Source organism: Acipenser ruthenus, chromosome 1 (assembly GCF_902713425.1).
Source record: "Acipenser ruthenus chromosome 1, fAciRut3.2 maternal haplotype, whole genome shotgun sequence".
NCBI lineage: Eukaryota > Metazoa > Chordata > Actinopteri > Acipenseriformes > Acipenseridae > Acipenser > Acipenser ruthenus.
In genome coordinates, this window is record NC_081189.1 from 117,254,684 (window position 1) to 117,280,124 (window position 25,441).

The 25,441-nt window shown below is 39.0% G+C and overlaps 1 protein-coding gene across 2 annotated transcripts in view; it reads left to right on the forward strand.

Moving 5' to 3' along the window:
- The first annotated feature begins 7,509 nt into the window (after window positions 1-7,509).
- Window positions 7,510-25,441, forward strand: part of LOC117421116 (rab11 family-interacting protein 5-like) — a 76,556-nt gene continuing 58,624 nt past the window's right edge. Inside the window, exon 1 of one of the 2 annotated variants that reach the window (XM_059034606.1) lies at window positions 7,510-8,176. In XM_059034606.1, the coding sequence (XP_058890589.1) occupies window positions 7,800-8,176 (377 nt within the window). In that variant the 5' untranslated portion in view covers window positions 7,510-7,799. The remainder of the gene's footprint in view (window positions 8,177-25,441) is intronic. The other variant, XM_059034611.1, reaches the window with a different exon arrangement.

Sequence of the window (25,441 nt, forward strand, 5' to 3'; positions counted from 1 at the left end):
GATTCACCCTGCACAGCACACGGCCGTGTCTTTTCTAGAGCATAGTGAGATCTGCAACATCTGCAGAGCTGCTGGGGCCATGGTAATGCGCCTTTCCTCTTGAACCGCGCACACGAATGACTACGTGTGAATGTTAGTCTAAACCCTGCCTTAACAACACTGGAACCTAATTATAGAATCATCTGTACCCCATAGGGGTTCATTGATTGAGTGACCATGTAGGAAAGATCCAGACCATTCCCATTAGGTCAGTTTCTACATACCATTGACATTGCATGGACTTGTAACTTTGAAAACAAAAATATGTGATCACAGTTTGCATTCCTGGTACTACACGCCAGGTGTTCTCAAAGGTCCATTGAAGACTGTCTGACAGTATCTGAGCTACCAAGTGTAATAGACTCCTTTATTACTGTAATTAAATATACTAGTATTCAGACGTATCTGTTTTTGTACATTTTAACCCTTACAATGAGCTCCTTGTTACAGGACCTGATATATAAAGAGTTATATGTGACCCCCTGTCACAAAGACGGCCAGAGTGGGTGGCGTCAGACCAGAAAAGGAATACACAGAGACGGTGATGGTGATGAGCTGAGTGCAATGGCTGCACTCAGCGTTTAATAACAAATAAAAGGTTTTAAACAGTACACAAAACAGGACACGGCACTTGCGCCAAAATAAACAGACAAACAAAACGGACTAACACTAAACAAACGGTGCACGGACAGACAGACAGACACGGTGAGTACAAACAAACTTATCTTTACGTTTTTACTGATTTACTTATTTTAACTCTCCTCTCTCTCTCACCCGTTCTCCTCTTCCGAACACCCAACCCTGACTGAACGAAATGTGCGTCTATATATACTATTGTGCTGGGATTCAATTACTAATTAATTATTCACTTGAATCCCAGCACGTGAATTAATTCTGTGCAACCCCGTGCTCACATATTACATTTAACCAGCACGTGAAGTGATTTGTGCTCTCCTCGTGCCTAAATACAAATCTACAATTTAAACACACGTGAAACACAGACCTGTTTATATCCCGTGTACCAATCTATACACCGACATTAACACACGCAACATCCAACATACAACACAGATCACACAAATGCACACAGGGGCGGGGCACTTTGCCACACCCCCCTACTAGCTAGGCTTATTTACCTTGCTCAGTACAGCACAGATTCACACCTCTGTAAAGCTCCAGAACCTAATACTAACAGTACAGATTGAAGAGAATTTACCAGCTCTCAGGTAGGTAAACAATCGCTATCCGGATCAGTAGCAATATTCGTTTAAAAGTAATAAGATAAGAACTTGATAACCACTATATATTTTCACTTGGCATATCATTTAGCTGCACTAGTTTCCTGTATTGTACTTATTTTCTTATCAGCGGTCAGCAGATTTGCATTGAACACATAGCAACTAAATCACAGTGACTCTTGTTTTTTTCAATCAGGTGAGGCCTCGTACCAACTTTCTCTTTTGTTTTCCAAACCAAGACATGCCTGGATGTGAATTATGTTTGTCATCCATGGCCTGACTACTTTAAGCCAAAATGATAGCAGGACACAGCTACAATACAGCTACAATACAATACAATACAGTCATTGCAGAACTTTAGTACAGTGCTCTATATCTTCTGCCCTGCTCTAGATAACATCCACGTTAATTAGACTATATAATTAAAAAAGAAAATCAGCAATACAAGTATGTGATTAATGAGAATAATGTGGTTATGGCTTCCTGCTCAAACAAACACAGTACATGTGGCATGGAAAATTGCTTGCTTACTTTCCAAATGCATTCATTTTTTATGTGAGCAATATCTTCAAACTTCAGTCTCCTGCATGCTGTTTAGCATCATTAGATAAATCAACAGCAGTTTATTTAGTAATAGGGACACACAGCAGTTACAAGATCAATTTGCATGACCAAAAAAAAAAATGGATGTATATATTTTTTTCATGTAATTTTTCAATGCTGGGGATTCAGACCCCATATGATTAACCAGTACCATCAGAGTCTTTGTATCATATGCTTCCCAATTCATGTCAACTAGGTGGTCACATGGTCACAATTACAGGAAGTAAATGTTTTTTTAAAAACATTTAAACACATAAATAAATAAATAAATAAATAAATAAATAAATAAGTAAGTTATTTCCTACTCAGATCACACTGCTGGTATTTTCTAGTAAAAAAAAAAAAGAAAAAAAATAGCTTGCAGTATGTGCATGTTCTATAAAAGCAAATTTGCCGTTTACCACACCCCTTCAGTGAGTGGACCACAAGCACGTGTTGATGGAGATAGGTAAGTTTAAATGCCTCTTTTCAAAGCCAGTGACTCTTTTAAGAACATAAAACTGGATGATAAACATATGTGGACTAATGCTAAGTAAACCTTCCATACCTTTACAACATGCAATCAGAATTTTAAGGCAAATCAGTAAGAAATGAAGCCAACAAGCCTGAACATTTTGGCTAGTACACTGAAGAAGGTACTGGCTGAAGCGACTGTCTGCTTGACTTTGTTAATTATAGAAAAGGGGAAGGAAAACACAAGTAAACAGAAAAAATAAAACACCAGGCTGAGGCCTGACAAACCTGACCCAGATTGACAGCAAGAGACTCCCCATAGGGTAGACTGGAGATATGCTGTTGTGCTGTGTGTTTAATGGTGGTCTGCAGTCTGCCGTGTTGAGTTGCTTGTCATGCCATTGGATTTCTAATATGCTCATAGGGGTTGGCAGTGCTATTCCAGCTCATAGGCTTATTAAAGTTCCCCTCTGATAACAGAAAACATGTTCTTCATATAGGCTGTGCATTGAGTGCTCCTGTGAACATTGGTTAAGATGCAAAGAATTGGAACTTGTAATAAAACTAAGGTGACCACATGGCTCTGTGTTCAACGGGACAGTCTAGGCATTTCAACTCGCAACCCAATGCATTCTGGTAAGCGTAGTCCTGCTTCTCTTAAAGGAAAGAGTGGTACCTGAGACAGATGAAACGTACCAGAATGCATTGGGTTGTGAGTTGAAAACACTGAACTGTTCCAAACTGTCCCGCTGAACACAGAGCCATATGGTCACCTTAAATAAGATGCACATGAGCCCAATTAGGCCCATAACATGCTGTCTTAGATGAGAATGAGACAATGGTTTTGTTATGGTATCGGATGTACTCCAAGACATTATTATTATTATTATTATTATTAGATTTTTTTTTTTTTTTAATTTGTTACTCAAGTAGGAGCGGAATAGCACGTTGGTTTTGGAGGATGGAGTAGTTTTTTTATGTTAATAAATAATAAATTTAATGCCTACCTGTCTTTGAAGATCTGGGTTATTTGCAAACATGGTGCTTTTAGTGTGCATTCTATCTGTCTATCTATCTATCTATCTATCTATCTATCTATCTATCTATCTATCTATCTATCTCATTTGATATCATGCAGCTGCATAGTGTTTAAAGTCTCAGAAGCTGTTGCTCTATGGGATTGTTGGGGTGGGGGGGGGGGGGCATTTTTTAAACAAAGTCCCGACGCAAACATAAAGAACTGGTGGGATTCAGAGGACAAGGCTTGACCAGTAGCTCCCATTTTTTACTATAGTGGAGACCACCTTGGATTATACGGATCCCTCCACGGACCACGTATGGGATTAAAAAACATTTGGCCAGCCTTGCATCACAGAGCAGAGTGTGTTATCAGATGTGTACAGGATGGTGCAGGCTCTGTTGCTGTTTCAATGTTTGGAATGTACTCAATACTTCGATGCGTATGAAGAAGCGATGAGCCACACCTGCACAGATATAGACGGCTCTACTTCATTGCAGTTGGCCAAGACTGCCGTGTGCATGGAAAAAGAAAATGCTGAGTGTATGTGCTTCTTTTTGGAACTAGTTATTGTACAAAGTGTGGACTGCTGCAATCGAAGGAGTGTTTTTGGAGAAGGGCATATGCTAGTTTTGTGAAATATACCAGGGCTTTAGTTCAGCATTTTACAGCATGTTAAATTTCCAGAAAGCTTTTGACAAAAGTCCTGCATAAATGCATGCACATGGATTAGGGAGTGGTTAACATGTAGAAAACAGAAAGTACTGATTAGAGGAGAAACCTCAAAATGGAGTGAAGTAACCAGTGGTGTACCACAGGGATCAGTATTAGGTCCTCTGCTATTCCTAATCTACAATAATGATTTAGATTCTGGTATAGTAAGCAAACTTGTTAAATTTGCAGATGACACAAAAATAGGAGCAGTGGCAAACACTGTTGCAGTAGCAAAGGTCATTCAAAATGATCTAGACAGCATTCAGAACTGGGCAGACACATGGCAAATGACATTTAATAGAGAAAAGTATAAGGTAACCAGTGGAGTATCGGTGATCTGATTCAAGCATTCACAATTCTAAAAGGTATTGACAATGTCGAAAAAGGGGACTTTTTCGACCTGAAAAAAGAAACAAGGACCAGGGGTCACAAATGGAGATTAGATAAAGGGGCATTCAGGACAGAACATAGGAGGCACTTTTTTACACATAAAATTGTGAGGGTCTGGAACCAACTCCCCAGTAATGTTGTTGAAGCTGGCACCCTGGGATCCTTCAAGAATCTGCTTGATGAGATTCTGGGATCAATAAGCTACTAACAACCAAACAAGCAAGATGGGCCGAATGGTCTCCTTTTGTTTGTAAACTTTCTTATGTTCTAAGCCTAGAATCAATTTCTTTGTACAGACCTCTTGCTTGACAAGTACCACACCAGTGATACGTCCCATTTTCTCCACATGATTTATGTATCAATCAACCACAAACTCCTCCCCTAGAATTTAGTCCGATTGAGCTGCTGTAACCCATGTGAAAAACAAAGCCTTTTTTTATTAAAAAGATCAGCTGAATATGCATCTAAAAATACCAAATATATACAAAAGTGCTTTTAGACATTGTTAGGGCTACCGGTATTATGTGCTAAAATGTAATCTTTTAAAACATTATTTAGGGTACACTACATTTGTAGTTGTGGTAGGTGTTCATTTTGTTGGTTAATGGAGTGATTCGGTTCAATAAGAACCACTCATGAAGTATGCAAAATATCAAAGGCTTGTCCTGTTACGACACACATAAGCTGACTAATACCCAAAATGACAGTTGATGTCATGTGCCAGGTTTGGGCATACCAGCTTCCTCCCCCTTGAAACCTGCTTCCCACAACCTCTGTCTGCGAGTCAAAGGGCATGTTCCAGCAGCAGCAGCAGCAGCAGTCAGAGTAGGACGCTCAGCATGACACAGCCACAGCTCAGCAAACGCAACAGAAATTACAAAGGGATAGATAGGCTGTTAATACAAATTATCATTTTCGCGTACTTATTTATAGAAACTGAACAGCTGGTATTTTAACTATGAGCTGATTTAAGGCAACAACCACCGTAAAAAAAAAAAAAAGACCGACATGAGGAATGTCAGCAACATATCCCCTTGACACGGCTATACATTCAAAATTAGAGCTCCTGGTAGACGAAACATTTCACCACGACATATATATCAACAGTACAGAATAGTAAAAATAACAAATTGGCAATTAAATGTTTCATCACAATTTGAAAGCAATTCTCTAGATATACATGTGATTCTCTCTCTCTCTCTCTCTCTCTCTCTCTCTCTCTCTCTCTCTCTATATATATATATATATATATATATATAATCATATATATGTGTATGATGGATGCAGAAAATGCAACACTGTGATAAACTACTGCATCCTGGTCACATGGTCTGATTGCAGACAGTCCATTGGAGTTGATTTGAACTCATGAAGTACCTACCAGGAAGCAGCAGCTTGATCTACAGTGCTGTATTTGAGATCTGTGTATTACAAACCAAAATATAAAAAACACTAGCAAAGGATTGTTTATCGGAAATGGGGGCGGCAGTGATGATATTACTATGTGCCGATAAGTTGAAAGAAAATGGATTTAAAACCTTGGTTAGCTCATTTTAACAGTTTTTGTAATAGAGACCCCCCTGCTGAAAACTGAGAGACAAACAATAAAACAGTACTGTACTGCAGTGCATGGAAATGGGTATAATATCTGCAAGTACCTTAAGGCTTGTCTCTACAAAAGTCAAAGACTACTTTTATGAACTGTAAATTCAAAGAAAAAAGTGTCGACTGTATGCAGTATATTGTCCAAGTATCACAAAGCCTGTCTTGCACTGGACGGTGAATAAACATTTCTGTACAATAAATGGTTTTGTGTGTGTTTTGTTTTTTGACATGTTGGCAAGGAGGTTTCAAGCGTGTGAGGAAGCTTATCCCTCAGTCTCACACTAACTTGTAATCTAAACAACTTTTACCACCAGTCTTCTTTCTGATTAAATGATCCTAGCTGCGCTGAATTACACATGTCATAATAGTGTGACTAGAACCAGTAGAAAATCTGTTGGATGCCAGTTGAGGCTTTACCAGTACTATCAGTGAGAACCAACAACCCAAACCCCCCAGAGCTAAATAAGTATATGTTATTGGCCATTAGTTTAGATAAAGGGGAATGGGTTGTTATATTAAGACATGATTTTGTGCAGATACTGGCAGTACCAAAATGTAAGTGCCAGTACAAATCCACCTGCTTTTAATCCCTACCTTTTTTTATAAGAACAAACCTAGTTTAGATAATGTAATTGAACCCAGTAGACAATCCACTGGCAGCAGTGTTTTGGGGGTTTCTTGTTAATACCAGTACAAATTATACTGCCAAGAAGCAGCTCCAAAAAGTCTGCTGCCAGGAGATTAAGATCAGGGCTGAAGAAAGAGACAAACTTCTATTTTATTGACTTCAAGTTTAGAGAAAAATACAAATTCTGTTAGTCCTTGCTCAACTAGTTACAGTAACCTAGTTTCATGCCAAGTATTTCATAACAGTATTTGTGCAAGATGCAATATTCTTATTTATTTCTTAGACACCCTTATCCAGGGTGACTTACAGTTGTTACAAAATATCACATTACGAAATAACACATCACAGAGCAGTTATAAAGTACAGTAAAATCAGTAGAAAATAAGATCAAAATCAAATAAGAGCAAAGTAAAGAATACAGGAAATTACATTTAAGAGCGAATTTGACTAAAAGCAGCAACATTGTATTAAAAATGTTTGCTTATAAGAGTCAATTCCATTAAGAGCATGTAATAAGTAATATAAATGCACAAGAACGATTTCAAATAAGAGGAATTACAAGAACCATGAATGCAAATGCCTTGTACAAGATACAGAAAATAGTTAACTAACAGCAGTAGTAGAATACAGCAAAATATGGAGCAGTTCAGTGCAAGTACTGGTACAACTGGGTGACATAGTCCATTATAGTCGAGAATTTTCCCGTTTGTTTGCAGGCCGACCTTAAGACACCCACCCAAACGCTCAGCCTGTCACTGATAATATGATATGAGACGCACATTATACAGCAGTTTTAAACAGCGACCGGTCTCTTCCTTCCTTGTATTGCAGGGCAGACAGATAACGGAGAAGTGACGTCACCCCAATGCTTTGGTCTCCCAGCCATTCAGTGAAGTTGGAGCAGCGCTGCGGAGATCAGAAAGGAACTAGCTAGCATAGCAGAACAGCAGGCAGCGCCGGACAGAGCAGGAGATGCAGAAACCAGAACGATAAACATAAAATAATGCGCAACTGTAATTGAACAGGTTCCAAGGCTAGAGCAAGGGGTGGTGACTACCAACACCGCTAAAAATCTGTATTTTTAAAAATTATATATATATATATATATATCATGTCGCTATTCAACGTAGACGATGATCATAGATGGATGCCGACCCACGTCCAGGTGACAGTTTTACGGGCTTCGGGCTTGAGGGCAAAAGGGAAACATGGGACCAGCGATGTGTACACTATCATCCAGGTGGGGAAAGATAAATTCTCCACCTCTGTGTTGGAGAAGACAACGTCTCCCGAATGGAAAGAGGAATGCTCGTTCGAGCTGCTCCCCGGGGTCCTGGAGGCAGACGATAGGTCCGCTTATCCCCCGGGGAGCAGTGATCTGATCCTAACCGTGATGCATAGAGCATTGATCGGAATGGATAACTTTTTGGGGCAAGCTGTTATCCCGCTGTATAACATCTTTCAGGAGAAGAGGTCGCGGAAGAACGAGTAAGTTATTTTCAATTTCTGGCTTTAAGTTGTTTTGTGGGAGGGAGGGAGGGAGAGTTTTCAACCATCATCCTGTGCTCACGACTCGTATTTTCTTGTCAGTCTAGAATATGTATGTAACACAGTTTACACGGGCCTTGCCTGAGTGTTATACTGCACAGAGTTTTATTTGGGTGGCAGCACACATTGCATTAAAAGAAAGACGTTATGATGAATGGTCGGGCGTGTTTCGCAGGTGTAACCATGCAAACATGTCCTTCATTCAGTTAAATTACCGCTATGCTGTGAAGCTGTTTAGGTGCCTATGTAGGTGCAGAGCATGAATTTCAAGTGATGAACTAAGTATTATAGTTACTGACTTTGCTGTAATCATACAATGCGAGTTTAATTACTCGTTTTAATATTTCATATAATTTTTTTTAAAGTGTTGTAAGCCTAGTGTTATAATTTGGTATAATTTGATCAAGGTTGGAAGAGTTGGCATCAGTCTATGAAATGCTTTTTTTTTTTTTTTTTTTTAAACATACTAGACACGTGTTCAGGCAAAAGTACTGACCTCCTTAGGGATTTAATTTAATACAGATTAACCGAGGCCCTGAGAGCAAATTGTTTTGCTGAGGCCTTGCTGAACACGACGCTGCATGCCCCAGTCATGTGGAAAAGAACTATAAATTAGAATGCACTTACACCTGTCCAATAATACAAGCCCATTTTCCAATTGCTAACTTTACTGGGATGTCCTACAGTAAAGGCTGCCACACACCAGACACGGTGCCAATTTTTTAATTGTCGACAAGACACTTTCGCAGCGACCTGACCATACACCAGAAGCAACACAGAGGCGATGCTTTGAAAACTGACAGATCTCGTTAAATGTAACTACTATCATGACTGGTACATATTGGTCAACACGATGTGGAAATTGAGTGTCCTAATCTGATGGTATTACAACACCTATGGCAATAAGTCCTACATACCAGGCTCATGGATTAGGGAGTGGTTAACATGTAGAAAACAGAAAGTACTGATTAGAGGAGAAACCTCAAAATGGAGTGAGGTAACCAGTGGTGTACCACAGGGATCAATATTAGGTCCTCTGCTATTCCTAATCTACATTAATGATTTAGATTCTGGTATAGTAAGCAAACTTGTTAAATTTGCAGATGACACAAAAATAGGAGGAGTGGCAAACACTGTTGCAGCAGCAAAGGTCATTCAAAATGATCTAGACAGCATTCAGAACTGGGCAGACACATGGCAAATGACATTTAATAGAGAAAAGTATAAGGTACTGCACGCAGGCAATAAAAATGTGCATTATAAATATTACATGGGAGATACTGAAATTGAAGAAGGAATCTATGAAAAAGACCTAGGAGTTTATGTTGACTCAGAAATGTCTTCATCTAGACAATGTGGGGAAGCTATAAAAAAGGCCAAGATGCTCGGATATATTGTGAGAAGTGTTGAATTTAAATCAAGGGAAGTAATGTTAAAACTTTACAATGCATTAGTAAGACCTCACCTAGAATATTGTGTTCAGTTCTGGTCACCTCGTTACAAAAGCGATATTTCTGCTGTAGAAAGAGTGCAAATTATTATTAAAACCTTAATATTATTATTTATTTCTTAGCAGATGCCCTTATCCAGGGCGACTTACAATTGTTACAAGATATCACGTTATTTTTACATACAATTGCATTATTTTTTTACATTATTTTTACATACAATTACCAATTTATACAGTTGGGTTTTTACTGGAGCAATCTAGGTAAAGTACCTTGCTCAAGGGTACAGCAGCAGTTTCCCCACCTGGGATTGAACCCACGACCCTCCGGTCAAGAGTCCAGAGCACTAACCACTATTCCACACTGCTGCCCAGAGCAACCAGAATTATCCTGGGTTTAAAAGGCATGTCATATATATATATATATTAGCTCAAAGAGCCAGATATATATATATATATATATATATATAATATAAATTTAGTCGTCGTCAATTTTTTACCCCGGTTTTCTCCTCAATTTAGTATGCCCAATTATTATCTGTATCTTTGGCTCCGAAAACGTGCTCCTGCCAAGCCGTCATTTTTCACACTACAGATCCACAGCAATGCCACCAGACCTATAGTGCCGGAGGACAACACAGATCTGGCGGCTCCACTGCAGAAACAGAGGCGTCCTATCGACCACAGCGGTTGCTGATGCGCGGTGAGCTATGGATTCCCCTGCTGACCTAAGCCCTCCCGACCCGGGCAGCGCTCGGCCAATTGTGCGCCACCCCCTAGGAACTCCCGGTCACGGTTGGCTGTGACATAGCCTGGATTCGAACCTGCGATCTCCAGGCTATAGAGTACATCCTGCACTCCGCGCGGAGCGCCTTTACTGGATGCGCCACTCGAGAGCCCCTAATCTATTCAGTCTTGAACAAAGAAGACTACGCGGCGATCTGATTCAAACATTCAAAATCCTAAAAGGTATAGACAGTGTCGACCCAGGGGACTTTTTTGACCTGAAAAAAGAAACAAGGACCAGGGGTCACAAATGGAGATTAGATAAAGGGGCATTCAGAACAGAAAATAGGAGGCACTTTTTAACATGGAAAATAGTGAGGGTCTGGAACCAACTCCCCAGTAATGTTGTTGAAGCTGACACCCTGGGATCCTTCAAGAAGCTGCTTGATGAGATTCTGGGATCAATAAGCTACTAACAACCAAACAAGCAAGATGGGCTGAATGGCCTCCTCTCGTTTGTAAACTTTCTTATGTTCTTATCCAGTTCCTTCGAAATGGACTCCCATATATTGTCTTTCAAATCTGTATCTATATAATTGTGATGACCTTTGTCATGAAGCTCTGGGTAGTTTAAGTATTCAAGTATTATTGTTTCCTCCATCAATTTGGATACTGCTGCGCCTTGTTGGACCACGTGCATTAAAGCTGTTCTCCAATTGCACAGTTCCCTAGTTATTTATTGTGCAACAAATCACAAAAAATAGGATTCAATCCTTCCTATATCAAAAGTATAGGTTCTATTCATTTTGTCGTATCGCTGCACAGTTTCGCTTGTCATATTGCGTCTGTTGGGTAGCAGCCTTAACACAGCGATGACATGTCCTCCAACTGTACCGATTTTTCCGGTGTAATACCATTTGTCTTGGTTTGGTACCCGATCCACATAGCGTGGACCGAATTGTGAAATCCACTCCGCCCGAGTACAGTGAGTATGTCTTATGACAGAAGTCACAAAGCTCACATGTTTTAAAACAAACTGAATGCTCTTCTATGACATTTTCAAAATTATTCGAAACATAAACTTAAACATATTAAACTACGGTCAAGGTAAATACAGCCATTACCTTGATAAACTGAACCCCGTCCACAACATAAACACACAGGATTAATTCTGGAAATATAATCATACATTCCTGCCTGTGGCTGTATTTCTGTAATGTGTAGTTTTTATAGTTTAAAAGGCAAAACTATCTTCAATTTGTGCTAACCTTGTAATGACAATATCAGCAATATAGTGTACCTAAATTCATCTGTTAAACGTTGGAGGGTATGCCATGAACACGGTTGTGTTCTGACAGAGCTGTAAACCCACAAGACCTTCCCAGAAGGTTAGCCTAAACCAGGGGTGCCAAGCTGGGGGGGGGCTGGGGGGGGCTGGGGGTAGAGGGCATTCACATAGTTGACCATCTACGATGGCTGTGTTTGCAATGTCCTCCTTGTCCGGTAAAAAAAAAGATTAGTATATATTGATGCAAATTTCCACAACATATTCTCACATAATCCTAAGCAACGTTTGAAAAAATACATACTTTCTATAAACTACGCAGGACTGATTTTAACGGTGGGACATTGGAGCAAGAATGATGTTTATGGTAAGCATGAGAGATCACAAAAACATCAAAAAGTCAGCGACGCTCAGAAAACCAGCGCTTCAATAACATCTTTCATTGCCAAAGAAAAAATGCAAACAAGAAAGTTAGGTATGCAGAGACCTTGACATGTTGTGACTAGTTCAGCAAATCTGTAGTAGACATGTTCCCAGACGCACAAATTGCAAAGTATTCTACAGGAAAGTCTAAAAGTCACGCAAATAGTGAAAGAATGTTTCTATTACAATTTCAGCATCAACATTGCTTTAGAAGTTACGTTTGCTAATATGTGTCCATATACAGCAATAGTGTGTTCATTTAAAATAGAAGATAGTTGACAATGAAATGTTACTGACAGTTACTGTTTTTCCCATCACAGTATGTTAACTGTATTTGTAGATAATCCATTAAGTGCTGTATTAACTAAAGTGTAGAGCTTCCCCATGTTTTGGTTGTTTTTTGAAAGAAAAAATATATAATGAACTAAAAAGAAAAAAATAAGTCTTAAACAATCTGATTTACATTTGCCACCTTAATTGATTTATTGTTTTAGAAAAAATATTTCCAAAACTTCCATTTGAGAGAATTATTTGTAAATGTAATATAAACTGATATTTGTATTTGTTTATTTAGAAGATGCCTTTATCCAAGGCAACTATGTGAACTATGCATCAGCTGCAGAGTCACTTACAATTATGTCTCACCCAAAAGACAGAGCACAAGGAGGTTAAGTGACTTGCTCAGGGTCACACAATGAGTCAGTGGCTGAGGTGGGATTTGAACCGGGGAGGTCCTGGTTACAAGCCCTTTTCTTTAACCACGGGACCACACACGCGAGTCTCATCTGAAAAAAGCATCGCTTTAGCAGCGGTTCTCAAAATCAATGGTATTGCGAACATCCCCCCCCCCCCCTTCTATTAATAAAAATTACTTCACGACCCCACTGCCCTGTGTTACTGCAGAAGTATTGATAAGTAAAACATGTGTTACAAGGCATTGTCAACAAAATTAATATAGTAATTGCTTATTTTTTTTACAGCCAACAGTATAAAAAATAATTGCATTCCTTAGCCTACCTAATGGGAGGGGTGAGCTTGCATGGTGCTTCAGTGCCGGCATAGCCTTTCACACAGGAGTTAAGATGCTTCAGTGCCGTCTCTGAACCACCTCGAGACGGCATAAAATATGACGGCTCTGTGACGGTATAGGCAATTCACACAGACCAAAATGCCTTATCAGTGCCGGTACTGAGCCGTCATAACTTGTCTGTGTGAAAGGGTATTTAGATTGTTACATCAAGGTTGTGGGATATTAATATCTTCCTATATTATCTCCTGAGTGTTCTGAACTTTTATATGTTTAAAAATAAGGCATTATTTGGTACTGGGCCTGCATGCCACAGGTGCAGATTGCTTAGCTTTAAAATGTTGGTAATTTTGTAATTTGTATGATTTTATAAATCTAGGAAAACACAGAAAATGCTCCTGTAATAATTTCAAAGTTATCTGCAAAAAAACCAAGAGCTTCCAGGGGCCTAAGCAGCCCCTGGACCCCCGCTTTAATGTTGCCCCTCCCTTCTGAAATCTGAGTTGGTGCCCCTGGCCAAACACAGGAAAACAACCCAGAATTCACTTTCAGTGTATAAAGACACAAGTGGACATTCAATTGTACAACAAAAGGGCAAAAACAATTGTGTCTTGGTGCTATAGATGTTGTTGTGTATGGTTTATCACCTGTCCCTGTTTTCCCTGGATCGTCCTGGTTTTGGGGAAGGTGTACCGGGATTTCAATATGCCTTCCCAGGACACTAAAAGATCCTGGCTTTTAAAACTAACCTGGTTTTATATCTTATGCGGCCACATCCATGTAGATTACTACAGCAACACCGCCATTTAAGTATCATGAGTTGAGCACAAGTTGGATAACAAGATAGAATATCACTGCAACAGATGCACAATATGAATTGGTTGTCAATACTATAATAGTAATATATCAATGTTACCTATTCGATGGACTATAGGATTTCAAGAGAGTTTACATTTTTAATAACCGCCCTTCTGTTCAGATGTCCCAGTTTTTTTTATACCTTAGAGGTGACCACCCTGATGTGATGAGGACACAGTGCTGCCCTGGCCCTTCAGAATTTGCCAGCTGGCGTCTCGGCAGGTGGAGAGTATTGATCTGACCTTTTCAAGGGCTCTGCGCAGTGGGAGTGTGATGTGCACAGGGTCAGTGGTACTGTAAACACCATCTGCTGTGCAAGGGATAGAATACTGTATTACTGCATGTCAGTGGCTTGGGCATTAGTAGAAATGACTGTGGAGTTCAAATCGACACCGCAGTGTGACTATAGCTGTAAATAGGTTAACAACTTGGCTTTTTTTTTTGTGTATGTGTTGTTTGCAGGCCAGAGTAACTCAAATGCTGTGCAACATCTGCAGTGGTTTTCAGTGAGGGTATTAATTTCAGTCTCTCTGCTCCCCTTCAGGTACTGCAGCCCATTGGGGAGCATGGGCCCCCCAGGAGACAGCCTGCTTTCATAGACTTGTGCTAGTCACATGGTACACTGTACCGTATCAAATGAGCTTGGAGTGAATTACATCAGACTCACATTCAAGTGCAGAGTCATGCTGTAAAGAGCTAAAATCAATGTAAACTTCCTGGAAGGTGAAGTAAGCTTAAATAGTAGAGGGCAAGATGAAAAAAACAAAACCACAGACACATTTGCAGTTAGAAATCCATGTTTTGAATGATCAGGTACAGCTGCAACATGGTCAAATTAAAGCCTGTGTCGTGCACTATAAATATCAAACATCCAAACTTTCTACTGTTGACTATCTGTTTTAAAATATGGGGCCCAGAGTGAGGGCTGAGGTCAATTCCTGTTTTTCAATTCAAATTCCTTTTTAAAAATACATATTTTAGAGCCATAACAATTGTGATCTGCTTTCATTGAAGCCAATTTAATTGACTAACAGTGACTTCAATTAAAGTAATGTGTTACCACTGTGAGCAGCTAATTAACAGAATACTGCCAATTGCAATTCTGATCAAAGATGTGTTGGAATTGATTTCATTTGAAGGAATGGGAATTGAAGTTGGGGATTGATTTTAAAAAGGAATTGGAAATGGATTTGGAATTAACTCTGACCTTGCATACAGTTCCTACGGTATACCCTAACTTTGGCTGTGATGAGAGGTACTGCCCACCATACTGCCAAAAACTAAGGAACGCAGTTTTAAATTGTATACCTGTATCAAGTGAAGTGGCAATGTGTTGCCGTGGAATAAGTTCTAATTTACAAGACTATGATTAGGAGTAGAAATCATTGGTTCATCTACACTGTAGAGTGCTGTCCTGTATCTCTGGGAGTGATGCACTGTACAGTATCACGTGTCTGTGCTGCATTCAATACCTGGAGCAGTGTAGTTACTCATTCCAGATGATTCCCATTGATCATGCCTTCAAATTGCATTTCTGAAGTTTGGAAAGAAGCGACATCTCTTCACTGTAGGGAGTCTTGGGAGCTATGGAAGGGCTCATATTGCAGTATCAGTGTATGCAGGTACAGTACTGAGGTTATGATGTTTATTACTTGGAGAATATTAAACCGACCAAGACAAGCTCGTGTGAATAATACCGAACTTTGATTTAAGCAGCAATGACGGCCAGTCTGGTACTGCTCATCAGCTCTTGATCTGGGATACTGTATATTCAGATGCATGAATGATGTTTACAGAAAGAGGCAATTGCACTGTATTTGGTTCTGGACTGTGACTGCACGCTGCTCTTGGTCGGTTCACATACGCAATACTGTGAAACTCTTGGGTAGCTTTTCCCTGCTTCTCCATTTCCACAGTTAAAATCCAGTACACATTTCATAGAGATCGTGTTGAAGCTCTTTATGTTTAGGGAGGGGAACACATCAATGCAGTTATCCAGGGGTAAGCATGCATCAGTATCTAGTATCGCAGTGTATTCCAGCTCTAATGTCCCATCTTCCCTGTTCCTGTGCTAGCTCTGCTCACTGCTGGGACAGTGATGGGAGATATTTTGCTCACAAAAATGTCAAGCAAGATCATGATCAACTGTAAAACAAGCTATTAAATGTGTATTTACATAAGAAAAAAAAGTGTATTTGCTTATACCCAGATACTCCTGTTTCCTTAGACCTTTCAGATTGTAAGTTTGGACAAGGTGTTTGCATTTCAGGGCAGTTCCTGTTTTCACTAGCGTGTGACTAAGACCAACCGATATGATCAGTGAATAAGGGTCCACATATTGCGTGAAGGTCCGATAAAGATCAGAAGCAATGTTTTGACTGAGAGGCCATGATCCGGTTTTATCCAGAAAGAAACTGGAGAAAATAAATTGCTAGTACTACTTTTATTTTAAAATGCAAAAATAGTCACATACGTAGATGTTTTGTAAAGAATACATTGGGAGTGAAACCTACAGACTATCTACTTTATTCTTTATTTTTATTTATTTTTTTGAACAGTTTAACTATTTTGGTGCTGCAAACGCATAAAAAAGTGTATTTGTCATATCTCTATCTATCTATCTATCTATCTATCTATCTATATGTGTGTATAATATATATATATATATATATATATATATATATATATATATATATATATATATATATATATATAATCTCCTTCATTCTTTCTTCCGGGTAGCAAGTTAAGGCTTATAATTTAGGAAGGTAATGCTTTATTTTTCAAATAAAATACTTGTCGTTTATTACCATAGAAACCTTGCATAGCAGCCAATTATTTTTCGCTTTCAATCGGGACTTGGAGTTCTCATCATATCTGCCATATTTATGATGATTTTACAGGTGCCCGGATGTGCAGAAAACCCAATGTCGTCCGATATTGATAATAAAAAAGCAAGTTTGACTGGCAATATGAGGAAGTTTGGGTTGCTGTAAATACATATTTGTCTTTAAAAGACAAACAAGCTAAAGTTTATATCCATTGTCATAATGAATGCAATGTAGCTGTGTTGGTTTTCAAGATTCCAAGACTAGAGCCATGGTTCTGTAACTCCACTTTGGGTACCGAGGTGGTTAAGTGTTCAGTTATCACGGCATGCAATTAGCTTTGCTAGTAATTAGTATTGCTCTTGGAGGCTTCATGGTATTCACTGTTATTGGTGGAAACACATCAACAAAAGAACTTTGACATTGTTTTGAAATCAGCGCTGCAATTAAACCTACTTTCATTATAATCTTAAATCCCCAGCTAGGTCATGTGACAAGTAATGCGCTTGACCGATCCGGTAGTCACTTTTAAAATGCAGTAATACTGTACAGTACGAAAAATGTGGTGAAAATAGTAATTGACAGACTGACAGGGTTGCATCACAGCCCAGGATGTTGCCAACAGGAAGAGAGACTCAGAGCACAAAGCTGCAGTGAAGCGCTAATGTGCATGTTTATTACAATGACACCCTTTTGTATACACCTTTTAACTGGAGCCTAATTAATCCATTAATCATTTATTCAACTTCCGGCTCCAGCCACATTCCATGTACACCTTATACAGACAGGGCTTTCACCCTGCCACACAGACGTTTAGAGTAGACTAGAAGTCTTTTTACTCAGTTTCTTTAATATTACAAAATATTACAAAGTGTTTAGCCGTCTAGTGCTATTTAACAAAACAAACACAGACAGTTACTAAACAGAAAATACCAACAAAACACTCACAAACTCTTTATTTTATTTTGGGGATATCTCCCGGTCCTTCCAGTCTCCTCGTATCTCTGAAACCCAAGCGAAGGAAAAGATTTACAATTTTCCGGCCCCTTTTATGCGATTATGCATGACCCCTTGGCAAACGATTACAGCTGACTCTATTGCCTGCAGCTGCTACCTTGTTTACCTTCCAGGTCAATACGTTCCTGCAGCTGAGTCTTGTCTTTTTCCAGGCTGACTGACCTCCCGACCCAGGGAATGAACTGTCAGGCCAACCAGTCCAAAGCCTTTCCCTTTCGCTACTTAGTGCCCACACAGGTCTAGAGGGAGATTTACAACCAGAAATCATATTTCCGTCACAGTTCCGAGTACTATAGTTGGTGCATCAGTAACCCAGACTTTTGCTGCAATTTGAAAATTAAGGGTCGCTGCAAAGACCTCAAGGAATTGCAAAGACTGCAAAAGTCAATTACAGTTTTTGTGTAAATGCTGTCATAAACAACTGGAGGAAGACAAAGTCTGCAGAGGATCTTTGCATCAGAAATCCATTAATCCAATGTCCTAATATCTCATTTGAATGTAGGATCCTGTAGTGAGCAAAATGTATTGAAGTGTAACGCAGGACAGAGGAACCTTTTTTCACTGGTCCAGGATGGATTTATTGGGTCCTGTTAATTTCCCTAATGAAACTGGCAGGAGAAAGGTACAGGTGATGTTGACGCCTGCCTTGGTGGTGTCGATGTTGGAGAGATTGAGTATACAGGTTTTAATGGAACAGGGCTGTCCTGCTGTCATTCATCTGCTAAAGATCTAATCCTGGGCTGTACAAGCCCACTGATCTCTTACTTCACATGTGTTCCTCTTTCGTAGCACCGTTTTGTAAGGTTTTCTTAAATGCAACCTGTTGTGGTGCAACACTCACAGCCTCTGCCAGTAAAACAGGACAGGACATCTCTTTTGTGTAGTGTGGTTGTTTTTGTTGTATCCTGCATCCATCATGTAAGAGTATAGTAGAGTACTTGCTTACAAGTCACATTTCCAGTTTTAATTTCGCGCTGAATGGGCCAGATGATGGAAAAACTGTTTTTAGCTCAATTCAAACATGTGCTGCATAGAATTGAAAGTGACTGACAACCAGAGCCTCCAGAATCTAATCCTTTACCTTGGGTTTGGATGTTCTTCCAAGTTTTTTTAAACAAATCTCAATGTTGTCCTCGAGACAGAAGGGTTTCAGATGTTTACAGTAAGGGTGCATCTCTGTTTAACCTGGACTCCATGCAGCTGATTGCTGAGCATATTTCTTAATGCTGCTGCTGCTGCTGCTGGTGGTGGTGGGAGTTCTACCTCTGAAAACATGTGATTTACTTTGTGCTAATATTGGACTCCGCTTTCCTAAAGATAATATTAAGTAGTGGTGGTGGGAATGAACAAAAATTACCTTAATGAGCAAAATTTGGAGGTGGGGGAGATTACGTGGCAATTGACAGGTTAATTTCTGCCTATGGTAGTTCCATTAAAGGTAAATCAACAAATTTTTGGCTGACTTTAATTTTAGGCGAACTTCTTAGCATATAGACCCTTGTCCATTCTTATACTGTAGGTCTGTAAATAGCATGAGTATTTGTCGCCATACTTTAAGCATTGTAAGTTTTGTGGGGCACCTTATTTTACTATACAGTAAGTACAGATGACCACATTGCTTTAGCCTAAAATACACAGTTTAGCTCTTTGGTGCCGAATACAGAGCTGCCCTCGGAGTAAGCTGGTTCCTGCCTCCTCCTGTGGCTGCTTCTCCTGCTGCGCCTCTTCAGTTGCATTTAGGTCTGTACTCGCTGTACTTCCCACACCCAGATACCCACAAGATGAACCAATCAAAGTGCTGAACTTGCCAGCTGCTGCCAAGTCCTGTGTGAGCAAGGCGTGGCCATGTCTGGGATAAACTTGTCTCCCGAGGTGCGTGGCCAAGCTGTATGGAAGCATGTCCACATGACCGTCAACTGTTCACCACTTGCTTAGTTACAGCATCATTGGGCTTTATGAATAGAAAATGATAAATAAGACAGCGATAGGAATTGTTTCCGATCACTGGGCATCATTGATCAAAGTAGCTGGGGCTCCATTTGTATTATAGGGAAGCTTATTCTGCTGTCGTTTTGTAAATTATATTATAGACATAGATTAAACAGAGCGGGCTGTATGGGCAGAACCATGAGTTTCTTGTAATACATCTGTTCAAGGACATTTTGAGAAACCAGGCACTGTGGATTATGGGCTGTCAAGTGTGATGGAGCATCTTTAAAGCACTTTCTCTGTGTCCTGAGCTTGTGGAATTGAAAGTGGGTTGGAAAACCTTTTATGCAGAGACCCTGTGGTGGGCCAGTGTGTAAATTGCACATGCACCTGTGAGATAAAAATGCTGGCGCTCCCTTTTAAAAGCATGTGTCAATATTTATGAACAGTTGTGACGGTGACCAAACGTGTTTGAGTTGTGTAAACATTTAGTATTTAATATCATGAATAGCAGAACCAACTCACTGCAATTTAAACTTGTTTTTACTGAAAAAGTCAACGGTAACATGTAATCATAAGAGCTGTCTGTTTATATGCTGTCAGATCAGGACTTGTCTGACACAGAGCATGGGAGCTGCAGCATGCTATTTCCCATGTTACACTGCACACAATAAGAGGCGTCATCACCAACTCCAGACACAACACTTGCAAAACATTTAAAATAAACATGCTTTCATTTCACATGAGTTCATTGCAGTCATCAGCTGCATAGATTAACCACTCAGCAGAACGTGGGAACAAACAAGCGAGTACAGACATTACTGTTTTAGTATCACTTCAGTGTCTTAACAAGTTGTTGTATTTTAAGCAGTTGAATACGATAGCAACTAACTTGCTCCTGAAGTGGCACCAGCAATTGAATTTGGCAACCAATTTTTTGGGCCTGAAGCCATTGCCTCCAAAAGGCAAAAACTTTGTCTGGAGCCCTGATTTTGTAATTTTGTTTTAAAGAAATGTATTTTTAAAGAATAAATAGGAAACAAAAGCAAAACCATGCTGTGAAGCTTTTTGGACGTTCTTTACCAGTGTTACTGCAAACACTTGCACAAGCAAATTAGACAATTGTGTGGGTTTTTTTATGCTGCTTGCTTAATTCACTGTATCGTGATATGTATCCTATCGTGAAGACACTGTCGATACCCAGCCCTATTTTATATACAGTATCTTCCTGAGAGGTCTTGCATCGTTGCTCTGTTGGAACATTTTATTTTGAGAGAAATTAATTGTTAGGTCTTAGAATACAACTCACAAACTGAGAATAGGTTCTGGTTAAATTTCTAATGAGACTAGGGATGTGAGTAACATTTTTTTAGTCTGGTTAGAAGCTGGTTGTATCCTGGCTTTTGTCTTTAGAGCAAAAGACTGACCTACAGGATAATGTTGTAAAAACAAGTCCTTTGATGTCCAGCCCTAACATGAAATATGTTTGCCTTTTGGGGAGACCACTGTTTTCTATCGTAGCTACAAACTATTGATAAACCTCTTCCCAAATAGTAAACTAGATATAAGCAGGTTTTGCTTAGAAAATAGTTGGTTTATGAGGGGTCATAAAAGCTAGCCCCTTTAGGGGGAGCTGGATAGAGCCAGATACTTCAAGGGCTGATAAGAGATTTGTATTTATACTAAAAGAAACTTGTTTTTCTTCTGATTGTGTTAAAGGAAAAAATGATGTCATGTGGGAAAGAGTATAATAATCCAAATAATGTACTGTTTGTTGACTTGTGTCTTCTCCGTGCTTGGAGGGACAGAGTTCCTAATTCTCTACCATATTAAAAGAATCTCTGTTGTAACTTTTGCAACCAAGACTTTGGCTGACTTTATTTTTACTCACAAATGAATGAAGAAATGTGTAACTTCTTAATTTTTAAATCAAAACATTTACAACATTGCTCATCAAGCTCGGAGGTTTAAGAACTGGAAAGAGCTCAATTACTGGTTAAACCACTGAGAGTTGCCTTTACAAGCCAGCACAGGAAATGGGCAATGCTGAGCAAGGGAAAGGTCACATACAATAGTAGATAACCAAAATGTATTGAATAACCTGACTTAAATAGTGAGCCAGCATAGACTGGACTTTCAGAAGACTAGCTAAAAGCAAACTGGTCAGATTAAACCCAAAGATGTATTACTGGTCCCCCACCCCCATTATCAACCCCTCATTTGTTTAACTGTCATTGATTTAAAGCCACTCAGCTGTGCTAAATCCCATCAAGTCACTTTCATGACAGCAGCTGCTCTTGTGCAAGGACAGGTTTCTATTGAAGGTTATGTCCAAGGGAGTCCGGGTCGCGAAGTGTGGTGCTGATTCTTAACAAATAAGAATCACATGGCAAATAGCAGGCACTCATTGAAGACCACAGTCAGACCTTGAGACACTTGTGCAAACGCTGTACTGTAATGCCATCCCTCGTCTTGTCAGTTTGGTTCAACTGTTGTGCATTCCACTTCATTCTGTCATAGCCACTGTACAGTGTGAACCCTATTGAGATTCATTCAGTAGGACTGATCCCTTGGGTCTCTCGTTTTCTATGAGATCTATAAAAAATGAATTAATCAGGGAACTACAGTACTTTAGATTTGCAACGAAAGTCAACTATTTATTGTCAATTTAAAAAAAAAAAAAAAAAAAAAAATGAATTAATTTTGCATTCAGATGTTTAAAATGATAATGAGCATTGACCAAAGCACAAGTGGTTTCAGTAAACTTGAAAAGAACCTTGGTACACCAAGCACTCAGCAAATGACAGCTATCAAGCTTGTATCTTTTTATTATTAAAATATTTTTTATAGAAACTGTAAAACAAGAGAAGTCATGCTCATGCAGACACGATGCAGTCAATAGCCTTCGTCAGTGCAGTACAAATATTTAAAAAAAAAAAAACACACACACCGGACAGGCTTAAGTGCCTTAGACACTAATTGTCCAATTAACTTTTCTAGGGAAATAAATCTGACAAATGATTTTTTTTTTTTTTTATCAAAAATACTTTATGTATAAAGTAAAATAATGTTAATACAATCGTAACTAACCTGTTTTATTGTTTTTGAGGATGCAGCATCGACAATGGATAATTGCAAAGCATATGACATGGTTTATTTAGATTTCCAGAAAGCGTTATACAAAGTCCCGTATAAAAGAATAATTCTCAAACTGAACGCAGTAGGGATTCAAGGAAATGCATGCACATTTATTAGGGAGTGGTTAACATGTAGAAAACAAAGTACTGATTAGAGGAGAAACCTCAAAATGGAGCGCGGTAACCAGTGGTGTACCACAGGGATCAGTATTAGGTCCTCTGCTATTCCTAATCTACATTTAATGATTTAGATTCTGGTATAGTAAGCAAACTTGTTAAATTTGCAGACGACACAAAAATAGGAGGAGTGGCAAACACTGTTGCAGCAGCAAAGGTCATTCAAAATGATCTAGACAGCGTTCAGAAATGGGCATACATGGCAAATGACATTTAACAGAGGAAAGTGTAAGGTACTGCACGCAGGCAATAAAAATGTGCATTATAAATATCCTATGGGAGATACTGAAATTGAAAAAGGAATCTATGAAAAAGACCTAGGAGTTTATGTTGACTCAGAAATGTCTTCATCTAGACAATGTGGGGAAGCTATAAAAAAGGCCAACAAGATGCTCGGATATATTGTGAGAAGTGTTGAATTTAAATCAAAGAAAGTAATGTTAACTTTAAAATGCATTAGTAAGACCTCATCTAGAATATTGTGTTCAGTTCTGGTCACCTTGTTACAAAAAAGATATTGCTGCTCTAGAAAGAGTGCAAAGAAGAGCAACCAGAATTATCCCGGGTTTAAAAGGCATGTCGTATGCAGACAGGCTCAAAGAATTGAATCAGTCTTGAACAAAGAAGACTACGCGGTGATCTGATTCAAGCATTCAGAATTCTAAAAGGTATTGACAATGTCGACCCAGGGGACTTTTTCGACCTGAAAAATGAAACAAGGACCAGGGGTCACAAATGGAGATTAGATAAAGGGGCATTCAGAACAGAAAATAGGAGGCACTTTTTTACACAGAGAATTGTGAAGGTCTGGGACCAACTCCCCAGTAATGTTGTTGAAGTTGACATCCTGGGATCCTTCTTGAAGTTGCTTGATGAGATTCTGGGATCAATAAGCTACTAACAATCAAACGAGCAAGATGGACCGAATGGCCTCCTCTCGTTTGTAAACATTCTTATGTTTAAACATTCGATATAAGCAAGCAAAGACGCGCAGGTCACATCATGCCCTAATGTATACGTTTGTATCAAAACACAGACCTCTGTGGAGTCAAATCAAATAATTGACTGACGATTCAAACAAAAACATTACATTAAATACTATCAATATATTAGCATTTCCACCCCATTTCTTATACGCTCTTCCAATCAGTATGGATCCACCCTGCTATCACACACCTTCAACACACCTCCTGGTAAGGGGACAAACACGCCCAAATCTATCACACTCTATAGTGCATCACATTTAAGAATTTTAACCTACTCTGTTAGAAACGATTTCAAAACATTCCTTTGTTTGTGGTGTTCTGTTTTCACACTGTGTTTCCACTCCTCCACACATCTTGATTAGACACCTGGTAACTTTGGCGCTCTGCCCAGACGCCAAGATATGAGAGTGCAAATGTCTAGTGGGTTTTTTTTTTTTAGAGACAGGAAAATTGTAGAGTCTTGCTTAGCTAGTTACATGTGCTTTTAAGATGTATCAAAATATGAAAATATAAAAACCTCATACAAATAATCAACTACATAATTAATACTTTATGAAGAATGTCATCTCCTACACTTTCAATTCTACAACCTCCATCAATTAATTATAACAAGCAATTTCAGTCTCTTGGTGAAACGCTGTTGGTCCAAAACAGTTACAATATCTATTCAAAACAAATTGTACGATGTTGAATGACTACAAACTAACCAATAAATCCATAACAGAAAGCAAGATGTTCATCTCGTGGATAAAGAAATTACTTTAAAAAACGAATACAAAAACTGTGTGAACAACAGTTCCTCATTCATACCACCAGGTGATTCCGTTTGTAAAGTATTTATCCGAGAGGATTCCCTTTGCAATAAAAGTTTGTTACGATCTCCACCCCGACGTGGGTTATTCACAAATTCAATCCCCTTAAATCTGAGAGTGCAAACACTATTTAAAATGTCTAGCTACAGGTGATCGTATGTCCTTATTTGTAATAGCGCTTTTGTGTTCAATTATACGTGTTTTCAATTCCCTAACGGTCTTGCCCACATAGCAAAGACCACAAGGGCATTTCAACAAATAGACTACAAATTGATCCTGCCTCTTACTTTAAATTGCTTATTAGTGTTGGGGTGTGTAATTGTATCACTTTTTTTATCATTGCATTGCAACACATGCAATTGTAACAAGGAACATTACCTTGCGGTATCGTTGTTAAAAAATGAGACGGTGGAAAAAAAGGGTCTGTTTATTTTGTCATTTTAAACATAAAACATGGAGGATTCTGCAAAACAGATATTACTTTGGGGATCGGTTGACAATATATGCCAATGAGTATGTATTATGTGTGTGTGTGTTTTTTTTTTTTTTTTTT